Source organism: Falco cherrug, chromosome 10 (genome assembly GCF_023634085.1).
Source record: "Falco cherrug isolate bFalChe1 chromosome 10, bFalChe1.pri, whole genome shotgun sequence".
NCBI classification, from domain to species: domain Eukaryota; kingdom Metazoa; phylum Chordata; class Aves; order Falconiformes; family Falconidae; genus Falco; species Falco cherrug.
The window spans coordinates 32,501,155-32,513,190 of record NC_073706.1 but is presented as its reverse complement, the minus strand read 5'-3'; the positions used below and the strand labels follow the sequence as shown (position 1 = coordinate 32,513,190).

The 12,036-nt window shown below is 37.6% G+C and overlaps 1 protein-coding gene across 2 annotated transcripts in view; it reads right to left on the bottom strand.

Annotated features, from left to right (window-relative positions):
- NUCB2 (nucleobindin 2) overlaps positions 1 to 12,036 on the bottom strand; it is a 31,090-nt gene that overhangs the window by 4,258 nt on the left and 14,796 nt on the right. For both annotated transcript variants that reach the window (XM_055721955.1, XM_055721956.1), the window contains exons 5-12: positions 9,571 to 9,674; positions 7,716 to 7,901; positions 6,974 to 7,064; positions 5,557 to 5,615; positions 3,594 to 3,686; positions 2,499 to 2,588; positions 1,751 to 1,921; positions 1,344 to 1,425 (exon numbers count right to left, since the gene is read on the bottom strand). In XM_055721955.1, coding sequence (XP_055577930.1) covers positions 1,344 to 1,425; positions 1,751 to 1,921; positions 2,499 to 2,588; positions 3,594 to 3,686; positions 5,557 to 5,615; positions 6,974 to 7,064; positions 7,716 to 7,901; positions 9,571 to 9,674 — 876 coding nt within the window. The remainder of the gene's footprint in view (positions 1 to 1,343; positions 1,426 to 1,750; positions 1,922 to 2,498; positions 2,589 to 3,593; positions 3,687 to 5,556; positions 5,616 to 6,973; positions 7,065 to 7,715; positions 7,902 to 9,570; positions 9,675 to 12,036) is intronic.

The window sequence follows — 12,036 nt, the reverse complement described above, 5'->3', positions numbered from 1 at the left end:
TTGCCTACCTTTGAATAATTACTAATTTTCATGGTTTGCTGAAGATTTCAGAACTTGCAGCTAATTTTTGTGATTTTTTTCCTTAAATTACCCTCAGTAGCTCCAGTACTAGAAATAATGTCTACTTGGGCCTCTAACTCAGTGAAGGAGTAGTGACTACTTCTGGTTAATATAATGAATTCTTATGACACCTGATTAATTGACTTTGCAGAAAGTTTTTACATAAAACAATGTATGTGTTAAGAACAGTATCTGCTACATTATTGCCAGTATCAAAAGATTTAACATTAGTCCAACTCTCAGGGCATCTGATATTATACATGTTTTTACTGGAGGTGAAGGGAAGTGAGACTCTCAGAACTAAGGATCATAAAATGAAATTACCCACAGGCAGTTTTGAAGCAAATGGAAACAAAATTAAACTGGCACTGAAATTTCATTATTTCTCTTTACATAACTGAGTGGCTAAGGGACAGAATTTCAGGGTACCCAACAAAGTAAGCTGTAATCACTGAATATAGCGTTTAAGGTTTGAAACCCCACTGTCAGCCCTGCAGGAGCAGTTAAGAGCTTCCAGTATTCAAAAGGCTGGATACAGTCTGCAGCTTTATTTTCCAGATAAATGTCAAAAAGTTCTTGAGCTCTGCTGATAAAGTTAGCACAGGAACATGGAAGCCAGTAAAACCATCATTTCTAGAGGGGGAGAAAAAGCTAAGTTAGGGTGTTTGGGAAAGCAGAGCCCCTTCAAAGCACAAAAGAAACATGGACAATGTGTTATGGGTAAGAAGTGCTAATATATACCTCCCCGTTTTGTTGCCGTCCATGAGCAAATGCAATGGTTATTTTAACACTATCTTCTGAGGGTGTTGAAGCCATTCATACTGTCTATAAATTAACTTGTCACATCATGTTGTACTCAACTGCTGGTAAATTGGCCACTGAGGATAGACCTGTTGAAAGCATTTAAATGCTTTGTTCTGCAGTCTGAAACTGGTAATGAAGCCATAGAAAATAAGACAGACCTGGTTGTTTGTATGTCCCTATTCCGCTTCTCTGGATGCTCACAAATCCCAGATATCCTAGATCTCACTGGTTTTAGACTGACAGGTATGACACAATCCTCCTGCTCTGCCCATCTGATGCCTTGAGTTATAACTCTCTTTTTCACTTAATACTTAAGAAGAGTTCCACACTTCCTTGTTAAGGACAGTTTAGTGAACCTCTCTACAGAGGTCATTAAACCCACATTATGTTAATAGTTTCAACAGAAAAGACAGTTTTAGTGACTTTTACACTGGAGATCTTATTTTAAAGTTTGTGTATCTACACAGAAAGACACATACGGGGCTGGAATTTCAGTTCTCCAGCTGGTCCTGCAGGAGGATTTCCTTGCTGTAGTTTCTTTTGTTCCATCTGTTTTACAACCTGGTGAAAAATAAAATGCAACAGTTGAAAAACTTAAACCTGTCAACTTTCTCTGATGTGACATAAATGAATAGACTTAAAACACATTTTACAGTCATTATGTAAAGTCTTTGCTAATGGGTGTAACTACTGAGTTGAGATGCTTGAATTGTTTGCTATAATCTTGAATACTACATTATGTTTTGCTGTGGTACCATTAGTTTAGAATTCAGCAGGGACTTACGTGAGAAATCAAGGTAAAGAATGCTCCAGAGCTGGGGACTGTCATGACTCATACAAGGATGCAAGAAAAGAAAAAAAAAAATTTCTGTTCTCATAAGCGTACCTGCTGAAGCTCTTGTTTCTGAGCCTGAAGCTGGTCATGCTGCCTCTGTAGCTCTTCCTTCTGCTTCTGAAGATCTTCTGCTTTCTTTCTAAGTTCATCTTCCTGCTGAGAAATATGACTTTCAAATTCCTTCAGCTCGTCCTCAGTGAAGAGCTGCTGTTGATCTAGTGTCTGCAAGAAAATACATACAAATGTGAATACTCAGAATGTATATATATTTTTATTAACTTCCCACTTGAATTATTATCAGCTAAACTGTACAGGTCACTAAACAACTCTCAGAATTTTCATCAAAATACTCAGATACGACACTGTAAAGGCTTAGTACACTCACTGTAAGAAAGAGCAAAATAGATGTTTCTCTGCTATTTTCTCAGCAAAATTCTACTACAGATTTAGAGGTAGGAGAAAAAAATTTCCTCTTGCTTCCAGCTGAGCTCTTATCTTCCCTTTGAAGTGATTCAAAAAACAAAATGTCCACTTGCTGTTCGGAAAGCACTAGGAAAAGCTCCGCTGGAATCCACAGGGTGGCGCAAGGTCTTTTTTGTTTCTGTGAGGGCCACAAAGATTGCACCTGCATTGTATTAGTCCGCTACATTTTGTACATTATGGTCAGCTAAGGCGCTTAATCACACACATACCAAGACAGAACTGAAAAAAACCAAAGGTCAGAGACATGCCATTTGGCTTCCTGCTTAGAGTAATGGTAATAGTACTGTACGTTGCACTTGAAACACACTCTCATTACCTCCCAGCTATCTGGCTCCAAAAATTCTTTTTTCTCTGTAGCTCTCAAGAACTCCTCCAAAGTCACTAGCCGATCCTTGTTGACATCAACCTATTAGAAGCAAAAAAATAAATTCAACCTAAAGGATGGGTTTTGGTGAAGCTAGTGTTTAATTTCATCGTGCAGGTATTTTCTAATATAACCATTTTATTTTTAAACTGTCCCATTTTCAAGGGAGTGCCTGCAACATCTTCTGAAAACTTGTCACAAGGTTATATAGCTTAAAAAAAATGGAAATAAAAAATAAATCCTCACATTTTACTTCAAAATTTATTGGCAACATTATTTGCAGTCAGAGCCCAAACCCTAATAGTGGAATGAAGATTTTTCTGAGTAAAATGTTTTGTAGCTTTCTGGTAAAAATTCCCTAACTGTGAGTCAGAGTAATCTCCACTGTTGGATGGAGAGGTTTTAAAACATCAAAAAAAACCCTAAATGAATTGTGTCAGAATCCTTTAAAGGGAAGGGAGGAAATATTTTGCTTTTATGCCTAACAGAACACCAGGCTTGCTCTGTTGCTCAAGCTTAAGGAATTAGAATACAGAAAAGATAGGAGTTAAAAACATGCTGCTTCAAAGCATTTCTTCCCCTTTCTCTGTCTCCTGAGCTGAAAACTAATCAGAACTAGTAAATGTATTCATTGTCATAGGTGATACCTTGAGCTCTGAGCCCCCTTCTGAAGGGACAAACATGAGCTATATGAAAGAAGACACTGCTCCACTCCCTCTTCTCACACCTAAATCTTGCCCATTTGCTAAGCGCAAAAGCACATTTAGAGTCTTCTCTGTTTGACACAAAATTCCAAAGAAACTTCTATTGAATCTCAGTATCTGCAAGAGATGGAGGCTACAGCACAATTCCTTCTCTGCAACTTTTAAAATAAAAACTAGTCAGAACGCATTTGCATCAAAAAATGGGGACAGGGCTTGAGAATTCTAACTTGATGTGTGACAAGTTGTCCCTTTCTGCTGTACTTGGACAATGCTTCTGATGAGGAGGATTGTATTTCTTAAACACAGAAGGAAATCAGCAGCTCTACTGAACATCAGTCCCCACCTCATTCATTACATGTTCTCTCATTCTCAGCCTTTCTTCTTCCATTTCAACCATGTCATCCTCTTCATTTTTGGGATCGTAAACTTTTTCTAGCTGAAATTAAAAATTAGCAAATGTTAGTTTGGTAAACTCATTCAAATGACAGCATATTTGGCATAGTAGTGTGAGATGTTGCTAAAAACATGAATTCACCATTTTTCCAATAGAGTGTGTGTGGAATTTTCTTCTTTTAGGATAGTATTTATGCAAAAAGTGAGCCTTCCACTGCTATGAATGAAGTTTTCAGTTACTTCATGTGGTCTGTTGTAATTCAGTGCTGTGGACATTACAGTAAAATTGACTTCAGCATACAGTCTGATCCTACATTTGATTCAAAGCAGGCAGTTTCCTCGTGATTTCTGGAACAGGAGGGAATAACTGTTTTACCAGAGCATGCAGCTGATCCTGTAAGCATTCAGACACCACAAGACAAATTGACTGCTTAATTTAATGGTCCACTTCTCCTCTTGCACAATGTCTTTCTGGTGAGTTCATGCTTGTTTGCTTCTACTTAGCTTTTTCAGTCATTTAGCTTTGCTTGCTAAGCCATAGGTAATTTGTTTTTAAACTACAAAACTGCAAAATGGTGGGACATATGTGTCAAATATCTGTCATATCTTGTATCCAAAACAGTGTGGCCAGCAGGATAAGGGAAGTGATTGTCCCCCTGTACTCAGCACCAGTGAGCCTGCACCTCAAACCCTGTGTTCTTAAACCCCTCACTACAAGAGGGACATAGAGGTGCTGGAGCGTGTCCAGAGACGGGCAACGGAGCTGGGGAAGGGGCTGGAGCACAAGTCTCATGAGGAGCGGCTGAGGGAACTGGGGGTGTTGAGTCTGGAGAGGAGGAGGCTCAGGGAGGATCTTCTTGCTCTCTACAATTACCTCAAAGGAGGCTGCAGGCAGGTGAGGGTTGGTTTCTCCTCCCTGATAACCAGGAACAGAACAAGAGGAAACAGTCTCAAGTTGTGCCAAAGGAGGTTTAGATCGGGTGTTAGGAACAGTTTTTTCACTGAAAGGGTGATCAAGCACTGGAACAGGCTGCTCAGGGAGGTAGGTGATGGAAACACCATCCCTGGAGGTGTTTAGAAAACGTGTAGATGCGGGGCTGAGGGACATGTTTAAGTGATGAACTTGGCAGCCCTGGGTTAACGGTTGGACTTGATGATGTTAAAGGTCTTTTCCAACCTAAATGATGCCATGATTCTGTGAAAAAAGACTGCCGTATATCTTCATTGTATTAGAGGAGATTATGGCAAAGTGTTGTTACAAATCTGCATTTTCAAATTTAGTTTGTTTAAAAAATTGTATTAGTTTGATTTTATAAACTTCTATATACACTGTATAGCACATTTCCTCCCTGACTCATTAAATCTAGAAGAAATTTTAAGACTAAACTTTAAGACTAAAAACTTTACATGTGCTCCACACTAGCTAGATATAAAATATGTGAAACTTCTATAGCCACTTCCAGAGTGTGCTGCCTTTGAGCCAATTCACAGGAGTGTGACCCTTTTTCTCTCAGCAAGTCTTATGACTTGTTAATAAGCAATGAATGAGCACAGCTACCCAACTTCAGAACTTCTACCAGGCTGCACCTAGCCAGAGCACGAGTGCAGCTCTCTACGTTGCCATTTATACAGGTATAGCTGTCCTGCAGATGAACTATAAAATCTCAGACAAGCCCGTGGCAGAGAAATACATAAACACTAGGTCTCTGGTGTCTGAGTCCTAAGCTTCAACTACTTTATTTTCCCTGCTGATGAGTTTTTACACTTCTGTAGAAACATTAAGGATGCAAAAAGTTTGGCATGAATACTCTTAACTTGTAGTTCAAAGCCCTCAAATATACCTGGAAAAAATACAGACACATCCCTGTAACCATTTACTGAAACAAGTTAAGTTCCTAAACACTTTTTTTTACCTCTTTAGTAAACAGGGCTTCTAATTCTTGCTCATCCAGGAAACCATCATTATTGACATCTACAAAAAAAGCATTGAAAATACAAGTTGAGTATGTACAGAAAGTAATAGATGTAATAGTTTTCCTTGAGTTCAATAAGTATCAGCATACTTATCTCATGGGATTAAAAACCTCATTTAACAAGATGTTGATTACATAGGTCATTTTTTCTGGTTAGGTTTTAATTAGGCACTGGCTGAACTGTATTGCCATTTTTGGTTGGTTGGTTGAACATGTCTGGAGCAATCTCCCTACTTCTTAGATTAGCAAACTGAAATAGGTCACAACAGGATTGCACAGAGTGCAATTGCCAAAAAATATGGCTGAGAACAAGTTGTCCCAATTCAACAACTAAATTTGTAAATAGACTGAGCAACAAAAATCTGCAGAAAAACTTTGTTAACCAATAGTATCTTTCTCTCTCTCAAAAAAAAGGAAAAATAATTATGTGAAAGTCTATATAAACATGCAGCACTTGAGATCACCGTAAAATGACTTTTCATGTCAAATTCTGAGAGGAGAATACTTGATAACTAACTTTTATCCTACATTCTACTCTGAATATTGTTACACTACCTCTGAAACAGAAAGAGAACGCCTACTTCAAATGAGTGTTATGCAATATTTTTGTTTAATAGCTTCAAAGTTTTTATATACTATGCTCTAAAGCAAAAGGTTATTTCAGCTATTTCTGTTTTGGTAAGATTTGCACCAAAAAATCTACCAAAATTTTTCAGAAAATTACCTTTCAAGATCTCTTTCTAGAAAGAAAAAATAAGGTGGAATAACTACAATACACATTCATGTGTTTTATAAACCAAGATAACAGTTCAGACTCAAGCTAGAACACTTCAGTTAAATGATCATCTTTGCGATTAGTCAAATTCTGTGTCCTATTCAACCCTTCACAGCCCAGCACCAGGCAGGATCCGATGAAGGGTACTTTATTATGAAGCGTTTAACAATGTCAGAATGTTAAGTTTACACATTTCTATAATCACATTTAAAGCAAAATGCCCATTGAGATGCATCCTCATCTCTGCTACTATTTTTTATTGTTTCCAGCTGCACACTGCTCAGAAATACAGAGGCAGGACTGGGGGACATTTTGGGTTTTGTTTTATTAAGGGGATCTTGCAACTTCTGAAGAGCTTTTGCACTCCTATGACCATTCCAAAGATAATGAGTGTCTGGCATTTATCTGCAGAGATGGTAGAAAAGCAGGTTTTCACACACACTCTCCCTCTCCTATACTCTTCAGACTCATCCAAATTGCTTGAGGTCTAAGACTTTGTCCTAGGATAAAACAAACTTGCCCTCTGCAGAAGGTGACAGAAAGTCACTTTACTTGTTCATTAAATTAAGCTAAACCTCTTACCGTGTAATTTGAAAAAAGTTTTGGGGTCAAATTCATTAGGATCTAGTCCATCTGCTTCTTCCCACACCTCTTTCAGTTGATCTTTGCTTCCCTATAGATTGGTTACAAAGAAAAACTATTCAAAATACGATTAGGTGTAATTTTTCTGCATTATCTTTGCATTACAGTTTCTCTGAAAGGCTTTCTTTTCTGATTAGTCATGTTGCAAATAGAATCAATGGAACTTTCTTTAATGCCCTTTTGGTCAGGTCTAATACCTTCATTAGGCAGAAAGGCCCAAGGAAAGAGGGTATGTCAAGGAAATGCACGTTCTGTGGAAAGGAGCAACTGTAATAATCAGTTACGGCCACACAAACTCATCTAGAAATAACAGTTGAAGGAAGTTAAATTAGTTTGCATTTTTTAAAGTAAACAGTACCATGATGCAGTTCCTTGCAGGCCAGGCACACCATGAAGGCATCCCTACGATTTTGAATACCACCGTGGCTTCCTCCTCATAAGTTTTAGCTTCTTTGTAGGTAATAATTCTGCCAGCAAATAGCACACTTGTACAGAAAAAAAAAAGGAGGTATATATAGTGGGTTTTCTAATGCTCTCAGCATTGTTCCCACAGTCTGTTCCGTCATCCATGAGAAGAGGCAAATGCTGAGAACAAACAAGATACACCCTTCTCTTTATTAGCTTTTTCTCTCTGGAAAGGAAAGCTACCACCCAATCATGTAAGAATATACTGTGGCCTTACAGGATGGTGAACTTTAGGGTGATCTCCATGTTTTTTCTTCATCTCCTCAAATTTGGATTCTTCTCGCTGCCTCTTTTCTTCATCCAGTGTTTTTAAATACTCTCTCCTCTCATGTTCTTTCATCATCTCATATTTCTTAAACTCCTCATGGCGGGTCTTATCATAGTTTTCCAGGTCACTTGTAGCCTAAAAATACGGATATATGTAGACATAGGATTATGCCACACGAATACATTACCACAAATGACATTACAACCACTGTATTGTTCACATCTGTGGGCAAGGCTGGCCATATTGCCATTCTCCTTTTAAACATGAAGTAGACTAGTTGGGGGTTTCCTTTCATGTGACAGTGATGCAGAAACACCTCTCCTCACTTTGTTGTTTTCACAGAAATTGATTTGCAAGGGTTCAACTGCTAGATGACTTTTGCAGCTACACAGTACTTTAAGGAGGCATCAAGGTCTTCCTTCCTTCCTTCTCACCAATTAATAATAAATTAACTCAAGTAAGTCCCATACTAATTAAGCGCAGCTTCAAATAGTACCATTGACTCCTTGCTTGCTTCAGACTAAGACCATTTGTAGCTTATTTTACAGTTTAACGAAAAAAGTGCCTTCACTAGTAATGGAAGTTAGTTTGCAGTAGCTTAATACAGATTAAATTAAAAACCCCAATTATATGGAGACAAAGGGTGTGAGGGGAGAATTTCTGACAAGCACTTGTATAGAGTTTACAGACAGCTCAAGGTATTAAATGATGTTTTGCTAGTGCTTTTCAAAGTAACATGTTTATACCTGAAACAGTCTCTCAATTATATTTTAGTTTTCAGATTCACCATAACTTTTCAAAACCAATTCCAAAGCAAAGACCCCCTAAAATGCCCATGACACACTATCAATACCTCAGCTGAGAAATGAGAAGACCAAATAAAAAAAAAGAACTGCCCCGTTGAGGATATGCTTCTCTTAGCCAACCAGAATTTTCCCAGAAGTGATACTCAGAAATGGCAAGAAAATTTACAGTATCTCTATAAAAAAAAAATTTTACAGAAAACTGAGATTAAGTTTTCCAAGGGTAAAATAATCCACAAAAATGACAGAAAGCTTGAAATAGACCTTGTCTTTCAATTTACTTTGACAATTTAAAAACTGTCAAATTCTCATGTCAGACATGGAGTGCGCTTCTACAGGATATCTGAGATGAAAGTCTATTTTTTCCCCCTGGGAAGCGTATTTTTTCCAGCAGTTGATTAGCTTAACTGCATCCCCTTAATAAGCATGCACTCTCACACACACACACACCCCCCATGATAGATACTGAATCTGCTAAAATTTAGGCACTGAATGCCATGCCCAGCATATGCAATTTATAATACTGTTATCTTAAATTTTACTCTGCTGTGGTTTCGCAGCTTGACGTATATATAATAGATCCCAAAATTCAAATGGCTAGTTTAGGGATGATTATTCATGTCATTCTGTGAGATGCCTAAATAATAATAAATTTAGAAATAGAAATCAGAAAAATACACTTGGTAAAAATGTACCCCTATCAAAGCTTTATTTAATTTAAAGGTTCCCGGAAAGGTGCATTTTATTCCCGAAGTTCTTTGTATTAGCACATTGAATGCAAGCCTGTTAAGATGCCACCCAAAAATTTATAGGCTCTTTAGCATAATGCTGACAACAGTTTTCACGCGTGCAATGGAGACAACTGACTTCTCTGAAAATGAAAACTGCATGTTATTTATAAAAAAAAAGTGGTATATATAAAATGATTTGCCTTTACCAGAGGAAAAAAGCATAATAATTAAAAGCAAAAAACCCCACAGTAGTTTATATCTAGCACTCACTGCTTTGATCAACATATCTAAGTCTTTAGGTTCAAACGTGTCAGGATTCTGATGGTTCAGGTGCTCAAACTGTTTAAGGAGAGCCTGATGGTCTATGCCAGTGTCTGAAAGAGAAAGATAAAAATGTAAAACATTAAAATAAGTTTGAAATCAAGTGAGTCAGGAAGTTAAAAACTTTGATATGGGAGCTTGTGCCTTTTAAGTACCTGAGGCTCCCTAAGGACTGGATGATTTTTTTAACTGTTGGAGGAAACTATAGCAACACTTCCAAAGTTGCTTTTCCTGAAGGACATCGGCAAACTTGATAGCTGTTTGCACTATATTCCTTCTGATGTGTCAGTGTTGCATTGCACACAACAATTTAACATGCACACATTAATTAAGGCTTGTGCTTCAGCAAGGAAAAGGACAATCAACTTGGGCTTCACAAACTAAGAAAAGTATTTTATTCTCTTTTATATAAATGAGATAGTTGAAGTTATGTGCAGTATCAAAGCTAACAACTTGCATCTTTTTTCCTGAACTGGGAGAAGTCTGACTCTTCTATTGCATTGTACATTTTGCAAATGGCTTATATCTGGCCAAAGATGTATGTACAATATGTGTAGAATTGTATCAATCAGATAAGCAGATACTCATTTATGCAAAATAAGAAGTGCAAGACAGTGGACAGTCAGGTCCTGTGTCTTAAAAGCTGCAAACATTTCTCTCTTCCTTATGACAGGAATGGTACCCAACAGTATCAGTACACAATGCACTAACAACAAAACACATTTTTACAACAGGCTTTCCTAGCTGTTACCATGGTTTCTGACTGCTAATGCTAGATAACAATGCTATCTTAAGCAGCATACACTATGATATATGTATAACAATTTTGACAAGCTTTTACCAAATGGCTTAACAAAGCATATTTTATTTGTTTAAAAAAAATTGGGAAACAATTTTGAACATGTTGTTCTTTGGCCAGCTATTTGTTTTACACTCAAGGCTGTGTTTGTATTGTCACAAAACAACAAATGCTTACTGGGGCAGATTTCAACAGTCATTCCTCTCTAGTGAGATCGTAATTTCTGCTGAAATATATGAACCTTCACCTGTTTTTGAAACATTTTTAGAAGTGTAATAATAGGCTTAAAATAAAGCAAATCAAACAAACAAAAAAACCCCAGCCCCTAAATCCATTTTCCTCCATTTCTTGTATTTTGGGAAAAGACCCATTCTATTTGACAGTATTTACTTGTCACGTTACTGCATTATCTGTGACCCAACCCCTAACATTCAACTGTTCTGTAGTGATCAGTCTACCACGATCTTGCTGAAAATGTTTAAAAACATGTCTGGATTAGGACTGAATATATGCAGAATATAATCTCAAAACTGCTTGATTTTTAAAAAATCTGATCATCTGAGAGGGAAAAGAACGGGGGGGGGCTACGTGCTTTTTTTTTTCTTTTTTTAGATCAGATAGAAGACTAAGATATTAGTGGTGTTATAAGGGAAAAGATTAGCAGAACAAATAAAAGCAAATCAAACAGCTCTGCCTGCTGTTACTGTACAATGTTCTTTTCTACATGTTCCAAGATGTTGCCTAGGTGTACAGATGCAGCTGTATTTCATAGATAATTTGGCCATAGTTGTATGTGATGTGGAGTATTCACTGGCAGGACTGATTATAAATTTTACAAAACATTTTCCCACTCCTGATGTTTTCGTATCTTAGTAGTCATCTGAATATTCTGAACTGCAATAATCCGTTCTTATTTTTTCCCAAATGTAAGATCTCACACTTATGCTGTAACAGATCTGATCTGCCAGGGGCTAAAGCACACTCTACTAGTTACTCTTGATTTATGGAAGTAGAGAGGGCTAGAAGTAACCAGTCCATTAAACGACTAAAAAATTTAAAAATACACAAAATTACTACACAATTGGGTATTGTTAGCTGCAGTCAAATAGCTTACTGCGAGTGTCACCATGATGTCACTGGCCCACTTGCCTGCAACAGGAACATAAGACATGACTCTTGGCAGCTGAAGAGCTGTTGGAGGAAGAAGATGAACGTGGGGTCTGGCAGGTATGTGAGGCAATGCACTGGCTCCTGTGGATGATTTACTGCTGGCCTGCACTGCCTAGCTACCAGTCAACTGTACTCTCCAGACTAGAACTTTCATTAAAACAAAGCAAAGGACAGAAAGGTGATCTGACACCCTCAGCCAACTCTACGTTATTATTCATAAATTATACTATGGTAGCACCTAAAGACCTCACTGGCAAGGTATCTTTTTTTCCCAAAGTATTCTGATGCTTTCCTAACCCTAGTAACATCCCCATAAACATGTATTTGCACATGCTTGCTTCTTCAGTCTATGTGCCAGCTCTAAGTTTAGCTTAGCCAGAAGACAGATCCTCAGTTCTTGGGAGCATTTTAAATTGATGCATTACCTATTCAATTCAGTGTGATCC